The 14,180-nt window shown below is 46.0% G+C and overlaps 1 protein-coding gene across 1 annotated transcript in view; it reads left to right on the top strand.

Moving 5' to 3' along the window:
* The first annotated feature begins 233 nt into the window (after nucleotides 1-233).
* Nucleotides 234-14,180, top strand: part of SART1 (spliceosome associated factor 1, recruiter of U4/U6.U5 tri-snRNP) — a 1,237,846-nt gene continuing 1,223,899 nt past the window's right edge. The window contains exon 1 of the mRNA XM_069644803.1: nucleotides 234-613. Within this exon, the coding sequence (XP_069500904.1) occupies nucleotides 334-613 (280 nt within the window). The 5' untranslated portion in view covers nucleotides 234-333. The remainder of the gene's footprint in view (nucleotides 614-14,180) is intronic.

Below are 14,180 nucleotides of genomic sequence, written 5' to 3'. Positions count from 1 at the left end.
CCGATTTTACTTTTGGCGGGTGAGAGGCCCATTCAAATGAATGGGCGTGCATGAGGTTTGGCGGGTGAGTCCGCTGTTTACAAGGCGGGTGACACCCGCCGAAAGCGTGTGAGTTGGGAGCTATGGTGTAGTTATATCCCCCAGCATGGCCTCCAGGAACGATACATTCTACAACAGAACGTTAGCCCTCTAGTTCATTATTACATTTGTCTGAGCTGCGTACTTTTGTAGTTAGTCTGCCTTTTATTTCTATGGAGTTGATGGGTTAGGAAAACGTCGGTGCTGTGCTGCAACAGCCGGCTACTGCCAGAGAGGGGACAGGAGTAAGCTGTCATGGGTTCCTCCAAGAAACACCGCAAAGACGGCGAGGAACGGCACCGCGAACACAAAAAGCACAAACACCGCGATAAGGATAAGGAAAAGGATAAGGACAAGGCGCGTGGGAGCCGTAAACGCTCCCGGGAGCGGAGTGGGCGCGAGCGCAAGACAAGTCGCGGGGGAGCAGCCACTGCTGATGGGGGACCGCCCGCCTCAGCTATCAGCGCCCCCGGGGGCAGCTCCAACCGCAGGATCAAGAGGGAGAAGTTGGATGCGGGATATGAGCAGCAGCAGGGTAAGTCCACATTGTGTACACCTGGGTGCTGACAGAACCCTAAGGCATGGATAATGTACACAGTGCATATTCTATTTACAAACAGAATGTATGCCAACATTATCCATTCGAGAATCTTAAAAAAGTTGCATGCTAGGACATGTCTTGTTTTTCCCCAATAAAAACACAGTATTGTAAGTCTCACAGTGTTAAGTTAAAGCCCGCACTGGACTACTGTCTCCTGAATAGAATAGTTAATTTATGAATGCAGTGCAGGAATTTGCTATACTTTGTAGGACGATATTGAACCATGCTTCTTTACTGTGCCCATTTCTCCAGTTAAGTTTGTGAAGTAGGAGTATTTTATTCCCTAGTTTTTTAAAGCTGTGTGAGTACCTTTTTTAGGGAGTAAAAACGTAAGTCCAATTCCCAATGGGAGTATTTTATAAGGTATATAAGGATGCAGAAGTAAGGCTCTGTTACAGAGGTGGGATGATTTTGGTCATAAACTTTTATTGACCAGGAAAAAGTGTTGTGAAAACAGCCTCTTTCCCTAAAGCTAAGAGTGGGTTAGCTGCTTCAAAGATATCTAAGGAAAACATCAGGATGTCAAAAAAATAGTCACTGCTATGTCCCGAAAACCTCTAACGCTAATAACTTAAGTCTAATGTACACAGGGGTTGCTTCCCAACATAAAGTGATAATGACTGCTTGCCAACCGAAAAGTTCCTATGTCTCAGATGATAAAAATAACAAAAAATGTTCTACAAGGTATTAGTCCAATAATTAGGTTTGCTATTTTCCACTGGATTCTACTTTAGGAGATTGCCTCCTCCTTATGTAGTTTCCTTTCCTTCTCTTAATTCCTTGGGTCCCAGATCCTGTTCCTTCTTGAACGAACTTCACTGTATTCTTGGATTCTCATATGGGTGCGAGCCCAGACTCTCAATGATTTATCTCAGGTGTACTCCTGCCAAGCACAGGATTTCTTCTGATCAGTCTCTCTTGCTTTCAGGGTCCCAGAGCCTCTTATTCTCAAGCTCTTATATGGGTGGGAGTCCCAGACCCTCTTATCTAGTGTTCTGCCGCTGCTCCACGCTTCTTGCTGGACCCCCAGCACCTCTCGTTCTGTCCGCATACCTGTTTGTGGTTCGTGTCTTCTGACCACCACTGCTTCCCTCCTGAGGCTCTGGCAGCGTTTGGGTGCTCTCCATGGTCGGCCGTGTCCCTGCCGGGCTGTTTCCGTTCAGTTCGTCTGGCGGTCACTCTGCCAGTTTCTGCTCCTCTCTCAGAATAGGGTTTTGCTTTCCAGTGGCTTGCCGGACTTTGGGGCACCCAGAGGTTTGTTTGGGCAGCGACGAAAGTAGCTCCTTTTTTCCTTGGACTACCTTCGCGCTCCCATTCGCCCTGTGCACAGTGTCTCGGCCTCCAGTCCCCTGTTTGCCCGGTTGGCGTCTCCCGGGCATCCTCGTCGGAGGATGGATCTCTCCCAGGTTGGTTTCCCGCTGAAGTTTTTTATTTCCTTAAACCAAGCAAATGCTGTGAGAGACAAGACTATTCACTTTGGTTCTCCAGAGTAATCTGCATACTTGGGGCCACTAGTCTGGGCTAACATATTAAGTTGATGGTACAATAGTAGTCATTGGCACTTGTGGGAAAGAGGGAAGGAGAGTTTGGCTTGGGGTTAGAGAGGGTCTAACAAGGCTGTGGTATACCAAGTTCTCTGGGAATGTTTGTCCCTAATACCATAATGGGCTTCCTCTCCCATGTGATACTCCCCTGCTGCACAACCCATAGGGGGTTTATTGTACTGTGGACGCACCGCCCAAACCCCAAGAGAAAGTCACCCCCCCTTCCCAACCCTCCCAGGGCAGAAGGGACGACATCCACAGAATCCTCTCAGCGAGTACACATATATAAACGGGAAAATGGAAATGTTTTTGAAAGAATCATTCCTTTGCACCTAGTTTTTCATACACATTAAAAGATACATGTTTACTTCTTCCAATCAGGCAGTAATAAGTTTCTTCCTGTGGTACTATGTGCACCACTTGGCCAAACATACCCACAGAGCTTTGTGGATGAAATCAGGAGCACAAGGTCATACGTGGTTTCCTATTTTTGTTGGGGGTATTTTACTCCCTATTATATTTGGGGAGTATTTGCCTATTTTTAGGGAGTAAAAGTAGCTGATACACCCCTTATCTGTAGGGCTGACTATGCCTGCTGGTCAGTGTAAAACATACATGTATTATCTTACACACGTGAGGGCATCTTAACGTTCTTTATTTGAATACCATTGATTGCGCCTCATACAGTTGACCATTAATGAGTCTGACAATTGAGCCCCCGGCATTGATGCGGTTGGACCCGCGTGGGGTATTTTCCGATAAAGGTATATGCCATTTATTACACCTACCTTGCGTTGGTCTTCTATATTACGGCATTGTATGGGGATGAGAAGAAGGAAGACCCCATTGCAGAGTATCCCATCTCTGATGGTTGGATGTCGGTGGGGGCAGCTGGTGGCGTCCGCAGTGTTCAGCATTGGTGACGGACCCTGAGTGGGGTACAGTCCACACTGTGCTGTGTGGGTCTGACTAGTGTGTGCTGCCACAAACCCTGTTGGTGAGGGTCGGCTCGGCCGTGTCGAGGCGCAGAGCTCAAGCCAATATCGTGGTTTGTCAGTTGTTGTGATGCTCTAGTAATAGTTTCAGTGTGCTCTAGTATAGTACCAGTCACTACTGGTGTGTTCAGCCAGGCTGAGGAGGTGACTTCTGCGACTGTGGAATCACCTCACAGGCAGGTGGTATTGGGGGTGGGTCTGAGGGGTGACCATAGCAGTCCGCCCCCCCGCTCCTCACTATAGTCGGAACTGGTTGGTCGGGGCCTGATTGGTGGTTGCCTTTCGCCAGGTTGGGTTCTTCGTGATCGGAGCTCGTGTTGGGGCCCGGGATAATGAAGCATCTTGCTGAGGGCAGTGTAGACTGGGTTGGAGGCCCGCCACTCCCTCCTCCCATCACAATAATCGGAGCTCGGATCGGGAGGAAGTTGCATTCGGCAGATTGGGGCCATCTCTTTATCGGGGCTCATGTTGGGGCTTGGGGAGGAGCACCACCTTTAGGACATCAGAGCAGGTCGAGGCTAGTGCCCTTTGTGTTTGTCTTGTGTGGGAGTGGTGGTCATCATAACTGCTCTTGTCACATGCGGGCTGGTCGTGGCAGGATTGGACCCTGCTTCTGCTTTCATCCTTGTAGCAGTGCAGCGCTTGTGGGCTCGCTGCATTCACAGATAATCTCGCCTGCCTAGGAGGAGGTGGTGGCCTGGTCGTGCTTACGGCTGTAGGAACGGCTCTTCCCAAAGCCAGGCTAGTGCCATCAGACACTTTTTTGTTGCATGGGTGATGTGCCATCTTAGCAGGCACGTCAAGTAATTGTGTGCCATAGTTTGGTCCGGCAAGCTTGCAATGACCAGTATGTTTTTCAAAGCTACGCCATATCAAGTTCAGGCTCCATATTTTATACTGCATTACTACAGAATCCAGTCGATTATTCATTGTTTTTTTGGCAGTGGGAATTCATCCGGCGAAGGACACATTAGATAGCAGTGTAAAACTGTCCTGCCATTGACATTCAGGGTGCTGTGATGAACACGCATATATATTTTTCTTATAAACTTTGTTTTGTTCACTCTTGCTCATCGCTACTTTGGTTGGCAATGTATATTGAATTTAGAAGACATTGCAGTGGGAGACCCATCCTGCCTTAACATTGCCTCAGGTGGGGGGAGGTTGCTGGAGTGTAGAGGGAGTTATCTTGATTTAGGGAGATATCTTTTCCTTTCTACAGGTGTCAGCGTAGTTGTCTTAATTATCAATATTTATCCTATAGCACTGTGCAGAACCTGGATTTACCATCAAAATATTTGGCTACACCTGGTGTGCCGCCAGTCCTGTGGGAGCACTGGAAAGACCTTTTTAAGTTCTATTTTGTTGCGTGTGGGTTTGAGTTTTCCGATGAAAGGAAGTTTTCAACTCTCATGTGTTGTGTGGGGGCTGATGCGGTTAGTGTAATAAATAAATTGCCAGATGTACAAGGGGGCGATGCCAGGAGTGGGGATGGAGATGGTTTGTATGGAAAAGCAATGAGGAAGCTATGGCAAATAAGTAGATGTTGTGTTGAAAAGGTATACGTTTATTATTTTTTTTCTCCACGGAAGCAGGCTATTGGTGAATCTGTGGATTCGTTCATGGCTGATGTGAATTCACAGGGAGGGAGGATGGGTACATCCAGGACCAATGATGTACACGCCCAACACAAGATTCAGGAATGGTTATGACTGGTGAAGAACTCTCCCTTACAGGAGGCATAACGATAGCCAAGGGGCTGGAGCTAACAAGCAGGAGTTTGAAGTAGGTGAATGCTAAAATTGGAGAAGAGCGTGAATGTGGTAAAGGAGAGGGAAGGGGAGATGGAGACTCAGTGATGAGGCAAAAGTGTGTGCAGTAAAAAAGTTACATATTTGAGTATGTATCACGCACTCAGGATGGACTCAAACGTATAAAGGCACAGTTGGTATTCAAAACACATGACAACCCAAGTAGCATAAAAAGAAGTGCACATGAAAATTCATAATTCACCTGATAACGTACCCAAAGACAAGCAATGGTGTACAAATATCCAAAATGACCTCGCTAATAAAGTAAAAACACTACAAACAAAAATTGCTATAAAAAAGCCTCGCTCCCTCTTAGTGAAATTCCCAGCACGCCCAAGCTCAAACCTAGCCTAACACCCTTCAAATTCTCTAAAGTTTCCACACATGAAACTGAAAAAATCATTGCCTCACTAAAACCATCCAATTGCAAAGGCGATTACTGCCCAGCCCAGATAATCAAGGATGCCGTTAGAGACCTTGCCCCCTTCATCACTAAACTCATCAATGCCTCCTTCTCATCTAGCACTGTCCCAAGTAGCTTAAGAGTCCTGGGTTCTCCCCCTGCTTAAAAAACAAACCTTAGACCCCTCCATCCCCAACAACTATAGGCCCATCACTACTGTCCCTTTCCTCCTGAAGATAATTGACAGAGTGGCCTCCAAAAATACCTAGAGACCAACCAACTCCTCGGCACTTGTCAATCGGGCTTCAGACCGCAACACAGAACTGAGACCGACCGCCCTCCTAGATCTCAAGCCCAAATTGACGAGCTCAACGATAAAGGAAACACAGCTATGCTGCTCCTCCTTGATCTGTCGGCGGCTTTTGACCTAATGGACCACGCAGTACTCTGCAAACACCTAGCGCCAGCCACCCACTTCTCAAGTGAAGCCATAGTCTGGATCCAATCCTTTCTCGACAACAGAAGCATGCAAGTCTTCTCCACCTTAGACTCTGCAGACCCTATCCAGACAACATGTGGAGTCCCATGGGGCTCTTGTGTCTCGCCAACGATGTATAATATCTTTACTAAACCTCTATTCGACAAATTGGACAGACTGGGTGTCACCTACACAAATTATGCAGACGACACCCAGATCCTCATCCCCTTTCGGGCAATTTCACTACAGATACAGCTTTAGTAAACAAAATGTACACCCTCATTCAGGCATGGATGGCAACCCATGGCCTCTGCCTGGATGATGAAAAAACAGAGATCCTAATTCTAGGCTCACCCAACAACCTAAAAAAACTTGATTCCAACTACAGCTCCTTCAATATCGATGGCAATATAATACCCGTCGCCAAAGAGGTGAAAACCCTTGGTTTCTATTTGGACTCCACTTTGTCCCTAAGGAAACGAGTGAACTCCTTGGCCTCATCCACAGCCTATACCGGTAAACTTATTAAAGCATGCAGACCCTTCCTGTCACCAGCTAGCTGCATTATCCTAGCCAATGCACAAATCCTCTCAAAACTGGATTACTGCAATGCACTTAATGCAGGCACAAATAAATACATCATCAATAAACTTCAAACCCCACAAAACCACGCGCTCAGAACGGCCATGAACCTCCCAGCGAGAGAGCACATCTCGAATGTGCGGAGAAAATACAACTGGCTAAAAATTAGCGATAGGATCACCTTCAAAATTGTCACACTAACATTCAAATGTCTGAACAATGCAGCCCCCCCATACCTTAGGGATAGAATAATAAGAAAAACCACTGCACGACCAACCAGAACAGCCAACTCTTTCTGCCTCCAAACCCCTAAACTCTGACAATAAAAAACAGGAGGTAAGAGCTTCCCTGTGCAAGCAGCCCAGTACTGGAACGCCCTACCAGTTGAACTAAGAAGGGAACAGCCGTACAACAGCTTCAGGCACCATACCCGCACCTGGCTTCGACGCAATGACCTCTGAAACTGGTGACTCTGAGCATTGTGACCTGATGACACACATACCCCTCCACTCTTACATGTAAAATGTACATAATGTATTTACTGTATATAATTTGTTACCTTCCCCACTTACATGTAAAGAATGTACATAATGTAATTACTGTATACAATTTGTTACCAACAACCTGTAATATGCAACATGTAACCAAGTTCTAAGCATTCTTGTTATTCTGTGCGCCCAGCTACCCAAGGGTTTTCTGGCGCCCTATAAATAAACAAACAAACAAAACTAAGTTAAAGGGGAGGAAGAGGCCCACCTTCTACTATTTGAACAGGAAAGTCCTAAGGGCCCTTTCGAAACTGAGAGCCTATCGCAGGCTTTGATCTCTATAGGAATATTATTCCAGAGTCTCGGGCCAAAGATTGCAAATCTTCTGTCTCCTCTGGAAGCGCATGCTGATTGGGGAACACTCAGTAGCAGCTGGTCTTTTGATCGAAGCATCCTTGACGGTTGGTAGCGACAGATTTTATCACTGAAATAGTCAGGAGCCAAACAATTTAAACATTTAAAAACCAAACACGCCACCTTAAATTTGATGCTATCTTCCAGTGCAATGTTCTGCTGGGGCGCATGAGCTGATTTACCAAGACTGCCTACCAGTCTGATGGCAGCATTTGGGGCTTTTCGGGGGCCTATGCATTTGTTTTGCAGGAATGCCCATCAAAAAGACTCTTACAATAGCCCAAGTGGGCATTCGTTAAGACCGCCACCACTATTGCATGATCCTTGTTGGGAATAAATGGTAAAACCTGACAAAGTATACGCAGTGAATAAGGGGTAAGTAGTCAAATTTCCCAACAAGTGATGTGTGATGGGCATTGCCGAGATGTGGGTTTGAGAAGCACGTACTCGATCTCAAGGTGTCCTGCTATGAGAGTGAAGTGCAGAAAGTGTGGTAGAAATTGACATTTTGCCAGATTGTTTAAGGCCAACAACAGTGTGTCACAGGGTGAAGCAAGTGTTAAGTGTGTGGTGGAGGAGGAACAGGGGTGATCTTAACACGATTGTCCACATTTTGGGTGAAGTGGGAGATGATGAAGAGGGGAATATACTCCTCCTGAGTGTCATGGCCACAGGCCCCAGAACACAAAAACCACACCTTCTAGTGATGGGGGCAGTGGGTCACTTGACTCACTTATGTCCCTTTTTGGGACCCATAAACACAGGGCCCTTGCTGGACTCAGTCTTTGCGCCTTTGGCGCCAGGCTCATATAGAGATGTGAGCAGGAACACTTTATTTCAGTGCAGGAGTGCTTTTATTTTACAAGAAATTTCCAGGAGCTGAAAGCCTTTATTCCTAGAACATCCTCATGTACTGACTCATCGGGTGTGGCAGGCAGGCTGAACCTGGTGGGTGTGGCTTCAGAAGCTCGGCTTTATAAATTGCTCCATCCTGGCCGGTGCTTCGCGTTACTGTGCACTCGCGTGCAACGTGGAGCTCACCGCCGCTTGGACCAGTTTGCTTACCTTTGAAACCAGGCGTTCTCTTGCATACTCGCCTCCCTGAAATCGGTGCTTCATCGCTTCATCTGCAGACTCCTATCCTGACATCCAGTGATCTTGATCCTGACGTCGCAGCACCACACTCCGCATCCACGAACACAGACCCTGTGAAGAAAAAGAAAGACAAGGTTAGACCATCCGTCCTAGGGCCGCGCCGCATTTGACCCAAGCACGCCCCCTAGTTAACAATTTACCAACTACTGTACCGCTGCAGCGTCGTTCCTCATTCCCTCCGGCTGCCGCCTCGAGCTCTGCAGCCTTCTGCCGGGCCGGCAATATCACGTGCAAGGGAAGAAAGCAAAAGAGCAAACATCAAAAGTGGAACGGACTGCAATACAAGACAACAAACTTTACAATACAACAAAAACAGACGAGGAAAGACCAAGGCAAACGGGAACCCTTACCTGAAGTATAGTGGCTTAGTCGCAGCAGGACTGGACTATCACGTGCAAGGGACCAGTGAAGGAACTCGGTCCAGATCATACAAGCGCCCCTGCCAGAAGCAGCAGGACGGAGTGCTCGCCAAAACTAATCAACAGGTGAGCTTTCCAGGGACAGCGCATCCTACAGGTACCACGGTTTGGGAGAAGGGGTCTGGAAGGGGATCAGGCGCACAAGCTGGCATACTCGCGCCCACTATTCTCCACGCAGGAGCAGTATCACCTATTCCCACCAGTCACCACATAAGCTCAGAGGGCGAAGTCGGACCCGAGCGACCTCACCCATGGGAGGGTTGCAGCCGTGCCCCAATGCCTCCGAAGAGACCAGGTGAGTGTAACGCTGAGCTGGAAATTTTGGTGGCTGGGTGTGCCGTTAAAGCATTGGCAGATTCTGTGTCGCCACACTCTATTATTTCGAAGGTGCAATATGGGATGGCAAGAGTCACACATTACATACATCCGATATTCAACTCAAAGCGTATCTATGATTGACATCCAGGGTTTTGTTGGGTGTAATTTTCCATATGGGAACAAACCCATTCAGACCAGTGTATCTGGTGGCCAAGATTGTTTGCTTGGGTGGAAGCACCCACGGAAACTTGGTTTGGAATTACATCTAGGAAAAGAATAGCAAGTGAGGTTGATTGGTAAAGACAAGTCTGAGAAATTCGTGGATGAAATGGGGAGGAAATTCAGTTGTGTTCCGCAAAGGGATAGGCAAATTACGCGGTTATTCCTACAACATTCAGTTGGTGAAGAATGCTATGCCATGTGTGCATAGGGTGAGAAACCTTCTTTTGGGGGCATGCTGTGTGTTAGCAGGGGGTCATCAAACCCATTGAGTGTAGCAAATGGTTGTCCCCTATCGTCGTCACCCAGCATCTGCATGGTCGGATAAGGTTATGTGTAGATTTTAGGGATTTGAATCACAATATATTGGTCAACGGACATCCCTTACTCAGTTAATGAGATGTTAACTATGGAGGAGGTGCAGTGTTATTCCATGCTCGACCTGTTGGTGGCTTACCACCAGCTGGATTTGCATCACACATCAAGAGTGCTGACCTCTTATCACGCCCATGGGGGTGTATCAGTTTAAGAGATTGCCCTTTGTGTCTGCTGTGCTTCAGAAGATCATGGAAGATTTATTAGGGGACGTTCTGGCGTAAGATGCTTCCAGAATGATATCCTAGTGGGAGCTAAGTCTGAGTTGGAACATTATGTGAGAGTACGTTAGGTTCTGAGAAGTCTCAAGGAGGTGGGATTGACTGTGAAGAAGGATACATGCCTATTTAAAGTACATCAGGTGTCATTCTTGGGTCAAAGATTGGAAAAAGTTCAGAAACTCAACCAGAGATGGTTGATGCAGTTTTGGAGATCAGGTCGCCGTCAAACAAGGATGAGTTGAGGTCAGTCCTGGGCTCGATGGAATGTTATACTAAATTTGTGGAAAACCTTTCGCCAAAGTATGCTCCATTAAGAGATCTGTTGAATGTGAGGGCAAAGTTTGTGTGGGTGAAGAAGGAATAGTAGGTGTTCAGGAGGATGAAGCAGGAAGTGGCAAGTGCACCCAGTTATTTCTTCGATCCCTTGGCAGAGACCATTACTGTAGATGCATGTGCTTGCGGTTTGGGTGCAGTACTGAGTCAGTCCAGAAAAGGTGTGGAGGTTCCAGTAGCGTTTGCAGCAAATGTCATCATTGCAACAGAGTCTATATATCTTACCTTTGAGTGCGAGAGCTTTGGCATGCTATTGGGCTTTGAATTACTTCAGAACCTGTGTGGGGGGAATTTCCTATGTAAGGAGTAGCGACCATAAGTCCTTGGCTCGTTTGATTATCACACACAAGGGGTTTGTGTTTGGCTACACCCAAGGATAGCTAGATAGTTGTGTGCATTGCAGGGATTTAACTTTGTGGTGAACTTGTTCCAGGCTGTTGTAATACTGTCTCAGATTGCTTATCGACGTCTCTTACAGTGGGTTCTGCTGATGGGGAGGTGGAATGCGAAGAGGGAATAACGTGGGCAGTGCATTCTCTAGAGAGATTTGTTGGAGGGCACTGAATGTGATATGGAATTGAAGGAAGCTTTGGTCTGGACTGAGCGAGGGTGGGGCTCTGGTGAGGAGGTCACTTCACCGTTCTACAAGGTTAGGGAAGAGTTGAGCTTTTCGATGTCGGACTTGGCTAGGGCGGAAGGTAGGTTCCTCCAACATCGCTTGGAGAGAACTGGTTAAGCAGGCTAATGTTGGTAATTTTGGTAAGAGTTTAACTAGGCACAGATTGAGTGCCACGTTTTGGTGGCCCGGTATGGAGGATGACGAGATGGGTTTTTGTGTCCCTTGTGGGTCTAGTGATGAATCGTTCAACACCCAGAGAGATTGGGAGTGTGGATGTTCCCGAGCATCCATGGGAGACAGTGGCTTTCCATTTTTATGGGGCCTATGAGTATTTTGGGACAGAAACATAGATTTGCTATTGTAGTAGTGGACTGTCGAGGTGGATTTTGTGGAAAGCATTGCTACCAATTGTGTGACTTTATGGCAAGGTTGTTTTTTCTAGAGAAAGTTATCCCAAAGTTGTAATTTCTGATAATGTTCAGTGGGAATCGCGGGAGATGCGTGAATGCTTGGATGGTAATGGCATCGAGAATCACTGCACCGCTTTATACAATCCCATGGCCAATGGGTTCGTTGAACGCACCAGTTGCATCATTAAACAATTACATTGGCATTTGATAATGGTCTTGATTGGAGGAAGAACAACCAGGAAATCAGTGTTCAGAAACACGCCCCATCTGTTAACGGTTCTAATGCCTTTTGAGAAGTTGAAGGGCAGGACGATGTGTTAGTTATTCCCATGTTGAGGACAAATACATTGAAAGAAACCTTGTGGTAAGGAGGATGATATATGTGGGTGATGTGGTGCATGTAAAGAAGCCATTTAGTGTACCAAAGGGCTTTTCCCGTTATTTTGAGCCTATGAAGGTGGTGAGGGTGGGTAAAAGACACATGGTGACAAGTGATGGAAGCCGGGGAATTATTGACTGTTGGTATTTTGCAGCATCCTCTTATAAAGCAAAGCGTTTCTGGTGACCGGCGTGGGGGTGATCTTGGGATGGGGATGCTACATGGGTGGGCTTAACGAGGGCTGTACTATGCAGCGTGATGGTGAAACCTTTTCATCCTGTGGTGGTGATTCGTGTGGTAATCGAGATGACTTGCAGGAAGGGCCATAAGGGGAGCTTGATGAAGCTTCTGGGCCTGATGGCATGAGCTAGAAAAAGAAGGCTGGTTTCACTACAGGTCGGCTGCGAAGGAGGCTATTGAAATGATTATGTAACTTAGTATTTGTACATGTGCTGCAATGCTTGTTCTCTTATGCTCCACTTGTAAAATTAGTCATATTAGCATATGTAATGTTTGCTTTCTTGTACCCCACGTTTATTTTTATCTTGTTTCGTATAATTTTTTATCATTTTTAATATGTGCTTGTTTCTCTTTGCAGTATGGTACCCGATAAGCGTAGTATTATATCGTGCACACGAGGGCATTGCAACGTTTTATATTTGAATGCCATTGTGTGCGCCTCAAGAAGTTGACATTTGGCCGTTAACGAGTCTGACAGTTCAGTCCCAGGCGGTTGGACCCGCATGGGGTCTTGTTTTCAAATGAACTTGTATGCCATTTATTTCACTTACCTTGTGTCTCTCCTTTTGATTTATTGGCGGTGCACAAATACGTTTATTTCAAAGCACACCGAGCTTGTGATGTAGTACAATGCACAGATTCATACGGACCATGTGAGTGAGTATTGTATGCAATATACATAACCTGTTAATGAGGTGGTGACACGGCCAGGACTGGCATATAGGGTACTCTGGAGGTTTCACTGTAGGCTTCTGCACCCTGGTCCTCTTTTGTGTTGTAACTTATTTTATTTTCAAACTTTCTCATAGGAAAAGCGTTGGGGTTGCTGAAAATGTGTAATATGGGGCCACTTTCAAAATTATTTCCAGGGCCTCTTTTAGTTCCCAGACCACCCCAGGTCTGGATCTATGCATTGCCTGTCGATAAGCATGTGACGGGTGGCGTATGAACCGCACGGAACCTGGATCGCAGCCGGTGACTGGGGACCCTCGATCGTGTGCTGCCTGTCAGTGAACTGGTTTCAGGCTAAGAGGATTAACAAATCCAATGTGAAACCCTCAACAAAGAGAACAGACATGCGCATAATAAAGAAAATGGGCAACTTTGCCTTTTTAATAAGAACACTCCAATTACAAATATAAACCATCCAAGGAAAGTTAAAGATAACAACATAAACCTTTTAAAAATAAGAATTTGAGCCAATGAAGATTTCCCCAATAAACATCTTATATTGATAGACAACTACAGTCAATATTACAGGGGACACACATTTTAGTTGCAGGCTACTAGCCAGCTATAAAAAAAAGAAACCTCTCACCATCTCAATTATATACATGTACACAGGACGCCATTTCTTACTTACCAAGACTCTAACGTCACTAGCCAATGGCTAGTGCACGTTTTGGGCCCTGTTTGGAATATTATTGAAGGGCCTGACAATGCATGAGTAGTGGATTGACATTGTCCACCTCGGTGAGAAATATGTGGTGGTTGTCTTAAGTCGGAAGCAAACTTGGATTTTGGTTGCATTATGTAAGTCACAAAGCATTGTAGTTATAATTGAATCATCTTATTTAAGTATTAAGATTGTATCTTTGGGATCTATAATGACCCCCAAAGAAATGGAATCTATAAACTACGAGCAATTAGTATATTGTAAACATAATACAAAATCTTTCTGAACTGCTTTTGTAATGAAAATGATTTTAGTATCTCTGCATTGGTGCCTCTGAGGACTAGTCCGTTCCTGTTTAGTTCAAGTTTGCTGTTGACCTAGGAGTGGGGGTTTGGTTGTGTTCTTGTCCATATGAATGCATGGTTATTATTCTTGCTTACATTTCATAACGATTTATGAGGTGGTGCTGGGGTATTTTGCTTATGGGTAAGCGCATGGGTGATTGACCCGACTTAGCCTGATCTCTGAATGTCTTGATTTAAGCATTGTATGCATGGTAACTAGCCTCTGTTGAAGAAGTTGGACTGATGGTGTTCCAGTTTGTGTGGTTAATGTTCTTAGCAGTCTTTGCTGCTATACGTCCTTTGCATCCAAAGTTGTTTTGTTTTATGGTTAATTAGGTTGTAAATGATAGAGCAGTTC

This window comes from Ambystoma mexicanum, chromosome 2p (genome assembly GCF_040938575.1).
Source record: "Ambystoma mexicanum isolate Mex_15411 chromosome 2p, UKY_AmexF1_1, whole genome shotgun sequence".
NCBI lineage: Eukaryota > Metazoa > Chordata > Amphibia > Caudata > Ambystomatidae > Ambystoma > Ambystoma mexicanum.
Note: the sequence above shows the minus strand (reverse complement) of the source record. Positions and strands in the feature narration are given on the sequence as shown.